This window comes from Canis lupus, chromosome 7 (genome assembly GCF_003254725.2).
Source record: "Canis lupus dingo isolate Sandy chromosome 7, ASM325472v2, whole genome shotgun sequence".
Classification (NCBI taxonomy): domain Eukaryota; kingdom Metazoa; phylum Chordata; class Mammalia; order Carnivora; family Canidae; genus Canis; species Canis lupus.
The window spans coordinates 26,168,573-26,181,815 of NC_064249.1; the positions used below are offsets into that span (position 1 = coordinate 26,168,573).

The 13,243-nt window shown below is 42.6% G+C and overlaps 1 protein-coding gene across 1 annotated transcript in view; it reads right to left on the reverse strand.

Moving 5' to 3' along the window:
* Window positions 1-13,243, reverse strand: part of C7H1orf105 (chromosome 7 C1orf105 homolog) — a 71,660-nt gene continuing 58,417 nt past the window's right edge. The window contains exon 7 of the mRNA XM_049112297.1: window positions 1-351. Coding sequence (XP_048968254.1) covers window positions 311-351 — 41 coding nt within the window. The 3' untranslated portion in view covers window positions 1-310. The remainder of the gene's footprint in view (window positions 352-13,243) is intronic.

Sequence of the window (13,243 nt, forward strand, 5' to 3'; positions counted from 1 at the left end):
GTACATCAGCTAGCATGAGTGTGAGGAAGTGTAGATGGAGAAGCAGACTCTTTGCTGACCAGGGAGCCTGATGTAGGACTTGCTCCCAGGACTCTGACATCATAACCTGAGCCAAAAACAGATGCTTAACTAAGCCAGGTGCCTTGGCCTTAGGTTTTAGAGACAAGGGTGTTTCTTTCAGTTTTCCATTTCTTCCTATGCTGGTCAATGTAGGTGTCATAAAAGAGGAGCAGGGCTCTGATACAATCTTCAGAGGTTTCTCTAAGAGGTATGACCCACATTCTAATACCAGAGCAGCCTATAAGTTCATTCAACTCCAGAGGTAGAAGGAAGTCCTTGCATCTGGGAGAGCTGAAAGAAGAAAAAAGTATCCACTAGTGTTCAGCTACTGCAGAAACCATTAGTATGGTCAGTGTCTCTTCTTGCTGATACCTTTGACCTAGATACCACTTGGAAGGATGAGCTTAAACTTATTAAAATGTCCTATGGGTAGGTTCAGTCAAATTAAGTCAACCAGGCAAAAAGATAAAGAGTAGTTTGAAATCTAGTTAGTTTCCTGGAAGTTAAAAACTTCTACAGATTTATATAGAATGGGAATTGGAACACAAGGTTGTTGGCTCAAGGTTGTTGTTCACAACCTGAACAACAAGGGTTGGCTCTAGAAGAGATAGAGGACATGGAATACTGCATTTCAGATCAAGAACTCCAGGTGGTTCACCATAGGGAGGTGGAATTAAGAGACTCTCACTCCATTTTGGTTTCCCTATGTATATAATAGAGATGATGATAGCTTCCCTTGAACCTGCCTCAAAGAATTACCAAAAAATAAATAATGCAGCATGTTAATATGCTTTGAGGCCTTTGAAAGATGACTTTTCTAAGTTCTGGAAGTATGATTTTTTTAATCATTATTACCTTATTACTGCAAAAAAAAAAAACATGCTTAGAAGTGTGTTGGCCACCTGACATCAATTAATGGCCAAATTCATCTTCCTCCTTGATTTCTTTCCATGCTGACGGATATTAAGCCAATCTAACTGGCTTATTCAACATATCATGGGCATCCTGATCTGCTCACATCATGCCTCTTGCATTTTCTTTCTTTTTTTTCATTTTCTTTTTATTCCTCTCCATTTTTCTAAACCTCTTCCCCCAAGGTCTAACTCAGGTTTCCTCTCCTCTGTTAAGTGACCCTCTCTTCTTCTTATTCAGCACCATGTTAGTCAGGCTTCTCTAGAGAAACAGCAACAGCAGGATATACATAGATACATAGAAAGGGATTTATTATGAGGGACTGGTTCATGTGACTACAAAGATGTAGGAAGCCTACAGTCTACCATCTACAAGCTGGAAAGCCAGTGGTGGAGTTCTAGTCCAAACCCAAAGACCTGTCAACCAAAGGAGCTGATAGTGAAAGTTCAGTTCTGAATATGAAGGCCCAAGACCCAGAGGTGCCAATGTCTGAGGGCAGGAGAAAATGGATGTCCTGGCTCAAGCAGAGACAAAATTCACAGCTCTTCCAACCCTTTAGTTTATTCAAGCTCTCAATGGATTGGATGATACCCAACCACTCTAATGATGGAGATCTTTACTCAATCTACCAATTCAAATGCTAAAAACTTTTAGAAATAGCTTCACAGACATACCCAGAAATGTTTTACCAATAATATGACATCCCTTAGTCCAGCCAAGCTGATATATAAAATCAGCCGTCAAAAGCACACACAATCAACAAACATTTATTGAGTCTCTACATAGCAGGTACAGGTCTCTACATAGGAACAGGTAATGCTCCTAGGCACTGGGGATATAGCCTTTAAAAAGGACACTGCCACTGTCCTCAGAAACTCATGGTTTCCTTTAGTCACTTTGAAAATTTCTTGATGTAAGGGATATATTTTACATCATAATCCATCACACAATCATATATTTGTGTCTGTACACACACATACATTTCACAATACAGTATCTATGTATGCTGCCTTCTAACAGCTTCTATTTTGTTCTAAATGATGCTGGTTGTGACCCATTGCTATAATTTTACAGCTTCCTAATGAATCTTGGCTAACAGTTTATGTAACACTGGTCCCACTGAGATATAGACAGGGAAACCATCATATAAATAAATGATTTCTGTATCGTGTTAGAAGCATATACTTCTTTTTATTGTTCACTATTGTATCTATGGGACTCATGTTACCTATTCCAGTAGGGACTATTGCCTATATCTCTTCGTATGCTTCCTCTGTCTCTTAGCCTTGATATAGTAACCTCCACAGAGAATGCAATAGATCTTTCTTGTTAATGAGAAGAGTGTATTGCTGTTATTAATGATTGTGCTAGCTCAGGTCCTCTTAGAAGCAGATCCAAGAATGAATTATAGGTGTAAGAAATTTATTGGGGTCAATGCCTATGGAGGATAAAGGGGGAGGTGCAGGAGAGCTTTTCAGGAGAGCTTTCAGGCCATGATACAGATCTGACAACAGGACCGCAGCACAGTTCCAAGAAAGGTTTGGCCATGCTGATGGGATGTCCTCAAGCCAGAGTCACCTATTGAGAGTATCCCAAATCTGGCAGGAATGGGTACTCCTGTGCTTTTTCAGTGACCACCAGCAGCCTGTAGGAAGTGTGGCTATAAATGTGATGGGGAATCAAGAGGGTCAGCAGTTGGGGTTATTGGTCAGTTATGCTCCCTACAATTATGAGTGATGATAGTTTTGATATCATAAGCTAAGTTTTTCTTTTCAACTGGAAGCAAATGGTAAAAAAGTTTTAGATAAGTATCTATCGTTTCCTAGCTGTACCTTGTTGTGGGTTCCTCCCTCATAGCCCCCTTTGGCTATAGAGATGAGGCCCTCTCTACCTGGCCCTGACTTTCTCTAGGTGCCCTGCCATGGGAGAAGTTTTAGGAGTTTCTTCTGACCCTGCTGGGTTCCAAGTTAGTGTTCCTTGGAGTTGGGGTGAGGGGGAGATAGGGCTCAAGGAAGCAGGTAATGTGGGACACCTGACATCAGCAGGTCCTACACAAAAAGACTGGATCTTTAAGGCCACAAGCCCAGAGACCCAAATGAATTATTCCCTTTTATTTATTTATTTTTATTTATTATTTATGATAGTCACAGAGAGAGAGAGAGAGAGAGAGGCAGAGACATAGGCAGAGGGAGAAGCAGGCTCCATGCACCGGGAGCCCGACGTGGGATTCGATCCTGGGTCTCCAGGATCGCGCCCTGGGCCAAAGGCAGGCGCCAAACCGCTGCGCCACCCAGGGATCCCGAATTATTCCCTTTTAATGACTCAGTTCTCGCTCTCCACTCCCTGTGCCTTATATCTACTACAACCCACATGGGAAATATAGGGACCTTGAAGAGGCTTCTCCACACATTTCAATTGAAACACTGCGATTTGTGCAACAAAGCTTTCTTATATCTTCAACAGACTGTGAAATTCCTGGGGAGCTGGGATCAGCTCTATTCCGTCTAGTCTTTTCCACTGTCTTGGGACAGAGCTTCCCAGGCTAGGTCACTGCCTGGGCACCATCTGATGGCCTCTCTCCTGCCCACTGGAAACCAGACCTTTTAATGCTCTGAACTTAAATGTGACATGGCTTATTCATAACTATGAGGGCAGATGGGCAAGATCTATGTCTGTGATTGCATTTTTAGGTAAAGGAGCACCCACTGACTTTTATGGCTAGATAGCTCATAGCTGTTCCAGTTTCAGGCCTAGTTCTCATGATATCACTGCTCATGAGTTAACTATGAAAAGAAATGTCAGCTGGGTTAAATAATGACCATACTCTGTTCAGCATTCTACTTAGAGCAGGAACCCAAACCCTGTACAAGGAAAATCTCATTAATATTCACAACAGTTCTTTAAAGAATTGGCAATAAGTCCATTTTGCCAGTCTGGGGAAAGGAGACTTGCAAATTAAGACTGACTCAATCAGTCAAATAATGGTTAAGCATGGTTAGTGATAGTGTGGAACCTGGGGAAATAGGAGGCAGAGACTGAGTCTGTGAGTGCATCCCCTCCAGGCTCAACCAAGTTGGCTACTGCTAGACTTTGCCTCTGGTCATTCAGAAGACCATCAAACTGAAATCTAACCTGTGCATTCTTCACAGAATTATTTTGATAGAGAGTTAAGTCCTCTGTTTTGCTATCTCCATTAAAGAGTCATAATTGAAGCTGTATATATCATGTGCACCATTGTTGTAGTAATGGGGTGGCTTTGGGGACACTGAGCTTCAGAAGAATGGCTGACCTTTTTAGATGTAGGTAATGGCTGCTGCAGAACAGAGAAGTTGTCTGAGCTACCTTCTTATTCCTGAAGTTGGACAATATCCTGGCTTATTGTACCCCAAGAAGTCTGCAAGAACCTGTTTTAGCCCAATCTGACTAAATCTCAACTTGGGCTTATGGGAAATAAAGTGATTTGACATCAGTGGACTAAAAGGCTCTATTATATTCCTTCTTTTCTCAAAGATGGCCAGTTTAATAGCCATGGGCTTCCTAAAAATATATCCCCAGATATCTATAAGACACATTTTACACCACATAAGCTGCAGCATGCAAGGTGATTCCCAAACAGCATACTTCAGGAACCTGAGCCTGAGCTAATTATCATCATAGCATCCATTGGGCAATTCATTGTTGGTTCTGATTTCACAATTTGGAAACACTTCCTTCGGTTTTGCCCAAATGTCATTGAGGCTTGTGCAGTTCATTGGCCTACACTCTCCCCTATTCTTTGCTGCCCATATGGCAGGTAGTGTGGTGTGAGCTTTTGTCAGAGTCTTGAATGGCTTCTTATTGCCCCTGAAAAAGGTGACCTTTTGACTTTGTACCCAATGTCATTACAAAAAAAAGTGCTTCTCATCTGTCTGTCACAATTGGAGGAAACTTCCAACCATTACATGGAAGCACTAAGAAAAGATCATTCAAGTTCACAGGAAAAATGCAAAGATGCAGGACAAGAATGAGAGATGGAGAAGGTGGTTCATCTTTTAAAATTCTATTCTTCTCCCAAGACCTTCATCATCCCTAGCTAAATTAATATCCCTCTCCTCTGTATTTCTTCTGTATTTCTATAAACACAGCACTTCTCTTATGACATTTGCCAAATTTGTTGTATCACCAGCAACTTAAAAATTTATTAATAATTATGAAAACTTTGCATTTACATGATCCTTTATGGCCCCTGATGCTTCTACAACACCTGCTATCTCATTTGACTTTTCCAACACCTTAGGCAAGTTACTTAATCTCTGTGAGCCTCGTTTTTTTCCTTTGTAAAAAGAGTTATATCACCCTTTTTAAAAAGGATTGACATATTTTGTCAGTCTGGGAAAATAAGATTCATCCAAATGAAGATTTAGTGAATCACTTAATCAAATAATGTTCTCTCGGTCATTATAAGAAGCAAATAAACTAAGGGATGTGACAACTGATTTGTCAAATGCAAAGGCATATATGGGTAGAGAATAACAAAGACTTAGTTTCTAGCTTTTGTGACTGAGTGCCAAAACAGAGACTTGAAAAGATACATGAGAGAGCGAAGGTTTACATGTTGTAATGGGTTATCTGATAGGATACCTGTTGGGCCAGTCAGATTTTTGGGCTGGTGCTCAGGGGAAAATGTCAGGCCTAATAGGTGTGCAACTCAATGGCATGCAGGCAATAATTGAAGACAGGATTACACCTCCAGGGAGAGGGTGTAGCATGAGAAGAGGCCAAGAAGAACCCTTGGGAAGGTCTACATTAAAGTCTACATGGAGTATGTGGAGAGGAGATGGCTGGGGAGAAGTGGGATTGGCAGGAAAACCAAAGGGAAGAAGAAATTCAGAGTCAGATATTTGCAGTCAAATGAAATGAAAAGAGACTTTGTGCTAGTAGCTTAATAGGCCCCTAGCAAGTTTGCAGAGGGTGGTTTCAGTAGTGGGTTGAGGAACAAAAGAGACAGGAGGTAACAGGGGCAATTAATGGAGAGTCTGCAGTGTTAACCACCCTTCTGAGAAGTTTGGTGATGAAAGACAATGGACAGATTGGACGGTAGTTCTAAGAAGGAATAGGACCAAGGAAATGAAAGAAATAATAATAGCTAATTTAAAATATATTTTTTATTTATTTTTATTTATTTGACAGAGAGAGAACATGAACAGAGGGAGCAACAGGCAGAGAGAGAGAAGCAGATTCCCCGCTGAGCAGGGAGCACAATTCAGGGCTTCATCCCAGGATCCTGGGATTGTGACCGGAGCTGAAGGCAGATGCTTAACTGACTGAGCCACAGGTGCCCCAGTAATAGCTAATTTTACTATCATTTCTTTTAATGAATAGACACTGCTATAGCATTTGTAATGTGTCAGGCACCGTCCTAAGTAGTTCACAAAAATGAATTGACTTAGGGCACCTCTGTGGCTCAGTTGGTTAATGTTTTCGGCTCAGGTCATGATCCCAGGGTCCTGGGATCAAGTCCCAGGTCAGACTCCCTGCTCAGTGGGGAACCTGCTTCTCCCTCTCCTTCTGCCTGCTGTTCTGCCTACCTGTGCGCTCTCTCTTTCTCTGTCAAATAAATAAATAAAATCTTTTTTAAAAATGAACTGCTTTAACCCTCAACTTTACATGATGACATAGTCACTATTATCTCTATTTTTACAGAGGGGGAAACTGAGGCAAAGAGTAGTTAAGTAAGTTGTCCAAAACAACAACAGAACTGATATTTAAACTACAGGCATTCTGAGGCACCTGGATGGCTCAGTTGATAGAGCACTGTGACTCTTGATCTCAGCACTATAAGTTCAAGACCCATATTGGGTATAGAGATTACTTAGAAATAAAAAGCTTTCTTTAAAAACAATTAAAGTAAATAAATAAGAGTAATAAAAGACTCCGAGACTTTTTTTTTTAATAAAATAAACTATAGGCAATCTGGTTGAAAAGTCCTTATTCTAACTTACTTATTTTCCCTCTGGAATGGTTTGGTAGTTACTTGAGGAAAAAGTATCAAGATTTTTATTCCTATTTTTAATGGAGGAGACTTCAACTTGATTGGGTGCTAAGAAAAGAAGCCAATATTTTAAGAGAATAAACAAGAATTTCTGCATAATGAAATTCAGGATCTCAGAGCATATGAGTGGCCACGATGAGCAAGTGTACCAGCAATTTGTCTTGGACAAGAATTAGCACAAGTTCTTCTCAAATAGGAGCGAGAGGGGGAAAATACACATTAAATTTTGAAGTGATGAGAAAGAAAACTGAGCAAATCCATTTCAGATAGACCCTAATAAAGTTTCTACAGAGAGAATGAGGATGGAGAGTGGCTGGTGGCTCAAGAAAAAAAGTTGCTGTGTCCCGGAACCAGGAGTCAGCTCTCACCAAATTGCACTGAAGCTTGCTGGTCTGATTGCCGTATGAAAACTGGTGTCCTAGATTCAAAGCCACATGCTGAGATGTCAGCCTCCTCTGTCACAGTGCTCAATTTGTTAAGAATGCTACAGAAGACAAGATAAGATCAGTTAGCACTCGTATGGCTAAATGTTTCTATGGTGCTCAGAGAAGAGAGAGCTCTGTATACCTCAAGGGAGCCATGAAAAGGCTTGGCTTGAGCTGGACCTCAAAAATCGGGAGAATCTGCCGGACAGAGAAAGAGGCACAGTTTTTGATGGTGGAGGAAGTGAGAGGAATAGAAAGATCAAAAGAAGAGAGGCAGACTTTAGAAGGGGCTTTTGGTCAAAGTGTAAGAGCTAGGTATGAGGGGAGCAGTGGTGTTTGAGTCAGAAGACAAACCTACCCAGTGACCTACCCTGGATTTGGGTCCCTTTGGGACCTCATGTCTCTATCAGCCGTCTTGGTTATCTCCTCCTCGTGTTTTGCTTTTTTTCCAAAGCAATTATCACTTTCTAAAATGCCATATTTAAAATTTGTATTTTATTTATTTTTATTTATTAGAATATAGGTAGGCTCTCTAAGAACAGGGATTATTGTCTTGCTCACTGGTTTATCTCCAGGGCATAAATCATGCAGTTTTGGGGTTAACTGAGGGTCCTTTCAAGTGTGGGCTCGAAATCCGGACTCACAGCCTAATTGCAAAGAAAAGCTGACAGCCTGCTTCTCACATGGATCTTCTTCAACATCCAGGTAAAAGGTAAGCTCACAAGAATTAAAGGCAGAAACTTCCAGGAACTGGGGGCTGGGGAAAACATCTTCTGTGAGGAGGTGGGAGAGAGGGTTTAAGAACAGACAGATTTCAGGCTAATTGATCTGGAATGGTTTAGGTGGAAGGATGAAGCCACTGGCTGTGTGAAGCCCTCAGCTTTTATTAATCTGTTCTTGCAGCTCTCCAGGGGGCTGTGTCAACCTCAATAAAAGAGACAGTGTATTCCAGAATCCTTTCTTGGATATGGAGTCTTTCTTCAGATCCTGGTCCAGGGAACAAGGGTTCTTTGTATTCTTGCCAGGTTTTTTATACTGTCCAATAGGGGAAAACATGATTTCTCCCCCTACATACATTTAAGTTTAAAGTTGGCTTCAGTCAAGGAAACAAAACACACACTGTTCAGAAGCCAGGAGTTGCAAGTCTGAGCCCTGCCCAACAGTGGATTTGACCCATGGTAGGTGTTCCCACGTGCAGAAGCATCAACAGTAACTACAGGTCCTGTGCCCACCTCGAGCTGCTGTATAGTTGTATGCATATACATACCTAGTTGTATAAGTAAGTCACCTCCCTGTGAAGGGGTGACCCAATTTTCCTGTTCTGTGAAATGGGAATGAGAGTCCTCACTTGTTCTCCATATTCCCGCATCTGCAGAGGGGAGAAGATCTGATTCCACCTACCAAATACCTTGTACTCCTTAAAAAGAGGCAATCTACTCTTAATCAGTGGCACTGTTGTTTTGAAAGTCAATTGGCTACTTGTCAGGAAAGGCTAGGGTGAGCTGGCAGGGTGAGTTGGCAATTTCCTGGGAACCCTGGCACGTGCTCCCAACCTCCCAAGGAGACATCTGTCGGCTTTTTATTTCCTTTCCCCAGAGAAATCTGGAAGGTAGTCTTCTCTCCCTATGGAAATGCCCAGGAGGAAAGATGTAAGGTGAGAAACCTCAGCTTGCCTGCTAGGGAAGGGTGGGCACTGGGGGAAAACCTTGTTACACCTGTCAACTCAGCCTCCTCAGCTGAAAGAGGCCTCAGAGAGCAATATACCCCTCTCTCAAGCCAGGATGCCTGCTCCAAGCTCATTTCCTACTGAGCAGAGAGACAGGTAGGACCTGAGCCAAACCCCCCCATGGCCAGGGAAGCTCTGCTGGTACCTTCTGGAGCTCTGGTCTCCATGGGTCTACGCAACACAGCTCTGGAGGGCTGGACTTGGATACCTCCATCAGGCTGCTCCCTGGCAAGGGGCTGCCTGTGTCATTGCTGCTCCGCTCTGATAAACAGGCTGCGGGTGTCACCCTCCAGCCCAGAAGACTGATAAAGCAGAATTTGGCTGAGTGAATCTGGCTCCAGAATCAGCCGAGAGCCTTGTGTTTCTGGCAATATTCTCTCTGCTCTTCCTCTTTTCTTTCTCTCATGCCATAGACATAACCCCTGACAAAGAGGCAGCATTCCATCATGAGGCCCGCTCTATCCCAGCAGAGCCAGAGTCCTCGCCCCAACTCCATCACTGGATAGCTATGTGTCATGCACTGAACCAGGTAGAAGGCATTAAAGAACATTACATTGCTGAAGTATGTTATTTACCCCCGTTCCTCATCCCTACCCATGGGCCATCCTTTCCCCTTCCCTGATCCTTGGGGAAATTGTGTTGCTTATGTAACTGCTTTTATGAAACCTCAGAATTGCTCTGTGACACTGTAAAATCTCCTGCCTCACAGAGCTTTTAAGGCTACAGTGGCCTGAGATGTACCTCTGCCCATCCCCACACCTCACAGATACACTCTTACAGGGCAAAATTCATTTGATTGCTTTTCAGCTTTTCTGGCTCCTTCAACTCTACTTTTTCTATTTTGGGGGGAAAACCAAAAACCACCACCAGAATCAGGTACCAAGTCTATTTTCTCTACCTGTGACCTAGTGTTTTCAAAAACTGAGGACTCCACGTGATGTGGCTGTGAGGCCAAATTAATTCCATTTTCAGATGCCTGTTTCTTCAGAGGATTGTTTCTTTAACTACTGGAGGAATAGTGAAGAAGGTGAGACCCCAGAAAGTCCCATTGCCATCTTCTCCCAAATAAAAGATTGATGGGCTGCCATGAGGCCTTCCCCTAGGCCTTTTCTAAACTTCCATCCCCAAGTTGGGTGAGAGAGGAGTTGAAGAACATCTTGCAAGCCATATTTTTCTATGGAGCCTAAGTACAGGGTAGCTAAGAAATAATGAGAGCTGAGAGCCTGGGCCCATGCTCCTGGGATTTTAGTGCACCTTGAAATCACCTAGAGGGCTACTGAAAACACTATGCTGGGTTTCGTTTCAGCTTCAGGAGAACTACAATGGGGCCTGATAATATGCCTTTCTAATAAGTTCCTGGGAAATGCCAATGATGCTGTTCTGGGACTCACTGGTTTATTCAAACCAAAGGGATTCTCTGGCTTCTCTCTAGCAACCCCAAAATCACCGATTCCTTTTCACTACTTCATTCTTCTGCAGAGTAGAGATGCTGGGTGGATAGTGCTACCGTTAGGAGGTCAGGCTGCCTGGGTTTGAATCTTGGCTTCTATTTATTGGTTGTGTATTCCTGGTCAAATTACTTAACCTCTGTACCCCAGATTCCTCACAATAAAAAATACAGTTGACTCTTGAACAACGCAGGGATTAGGACTATTGACTCCCCATACAGTTGAAAATCTATGTATAACTCCCCAAACTTAACTATGAATAGACTACTGCTAACTGGAAGCCTTACTGATAACATTAACAATTAACACATATTTTGTATGCTATATGTATTACATACTGTATCCTTACAACAAAGGAAACTAGAGAAAAGAAAATGTTATTAAGAAAAGCATAAGGAAGAGAAAATACATTCACAGTATGGTACTGTAAAAAATCCATGTATGGATGGACCCGTGCAGTTCAAATCTGTGTTGTTCAAGGGTCAACTATTAACATTTCCTGAGAGCTTACACTGTGCCAGGCATAGTTCTAGTGTACTTACTATTTATTTAAATACTTACAAGACTATGGGGTAAGTTTTATCCCCCATTTACAGATGAGTAAATTAAGGCACAGAGAGGGATAATAATAATAAATGCCTCATAAGATTATTGTTTGGATTCAATGAGATAATTCATGTCAAATTTTCATTTGAGTATCTAAGAATGTTAGTTACTTTTATTTTGGAACCAAGGATCTGAAGGTCCTTTCCTTCTTTTGCGATTCTTAAGGATTTGCCCAAGACAATGAACCAGTCCACTTTCTTCTGGATCCTATGGAAAAGATCTACAAATCACATCCTGCAACCTACCCCACATTTAGGTCCTCCCACAAGAGATCATGCTCCCCTCTTGCAGATTCTCTGTCTCCTGAGAGCTGTCACAGATTTAAGGGCCCCAGGGCAAGTGTGGGTGGAGAAGTGGGAATGGGGGGGGTGGAGCAGGGAGAAGGAAGTCTGCATGAAAGCAATGGTGTGTGCGTGCCTGGTTAAGCAGGGAGTCCTGTATGAGACCTGACAGGGATGGATCTCGAGAATGCAGACAGTTTGCAAGCTCACCAGACCAAAAGAGGAGAGAGAGAGAGAGAGAGAGAGTGAGAGAGAGAGAAGAGAGAATGCCCCAAGCTCCTGAGCTGCGCCAGCACATTCCAGCATGATTGACACTTGCTAGTGGCCTTTGTTTTTGTACCAGAGCTGGAGGGGAGGGGATAGAGACTGGGCTATTGCTTTTCCTGACCTCAACACATTTTAAGCTTTCTTTTCACAGATCAGAATAGAGGGTTTTCATTAAACCAAGGCTGAATATGAATACTAATTGGTATTAATCGCCATTAGTAAATGAAGTGAAAGCTGATGATTGAGCCTTCAGAACTTCCCAGCTATAAGAAAATATTCTGGGGTACAAGGACTCACTATTTAGTTCTAACCCATGCTCTATCATGTTCTAACCCATGCTCTCTTACCTTCCAGAATTTACACAGGCTACTGAACCTCCTCTTTCTGCTTTCACACACTGCTTTGCTTCTGGGTCAGCTCACGTCTGCTCAAGCCTTAGGCTGTCATCTCCCCTGGTTGGTTCCTGATTCTCTTTCCCGGTGGCACCCTGGCCGAGGCTGGATGAGATGCCTACCCTCTGGTCTGTCCCAGCTCCATCTCTTATCCTGTTGGTTGCTCTATGTCTCCCTGACTTGTCTGCCTTCATCCCTCAACATGAAGACATGAGCATCTGATTCACTTTGATTTCCCAGAGCCAAGTGCAGCACCAAGCCTGAGTAAATAACCATGAAATATCTATTCATTTAAAATATTTAAATTTTTTTTGCATGCCCATCCTCTCCTTGCAATGCTAAATGCAAGGAGAAGGCTTGATTCCTATACTCTGAGAGAACAATGAGAGGCAGGAAATGTTCACTGACTAATCCCGTTTTGGTAGCAGTAAATACTGAGGTGAAAATATATTTGATGTGCACCAGCTTAAACCAAGGGAGAATTGGTTGAGTCAAGCAAACAAGAGGTGCCTGCTCAATGTGTGAGCTGGTCCTAAGTGGACAGATGAATGAGAACATGCCTGAGCTGAGACAAAAGAATGTGAGTTCATATAGCAAGCTTCACTATCCAGTTTGATGTCTCTCTAGATACATAATTCCTCCCATGATTACAGGTCTCAGACTAGCCTTCTGGAGAGCCTTCACCATGATGAAGGGGTGAGGAGTGCCACAAGCTGGCTAAGCAAGGTATCATAGGTCTTGCCATCTTATAAGGATGAGCATCACTCTGGACTGAAGATATCCCTGGCAGGGATATCCTACTCTGGTTAGTTGGTCCCAAATATGAATCATTGGTCATAAGGGGAATCAAGATATTTGGGTAGGTGGACAGCTACCTCTGGACACATACCTGTAAGGTCATCTCCTAATAGGTCATCAGGTTTCTCTTTTTGAGAAGGAGAAAGGTTCCCATATGTGCGCTTGCTACAGAAGGACACCATGGTCCTTCGTGCTGCCCCTGGTCACTGGTTACCTTCTGCCACCATCTAATCAGTTTTGTATTCTCACTTCATGAGGATGAATACATGCTTATTGAGGGCAGGTATGTATTCTGGT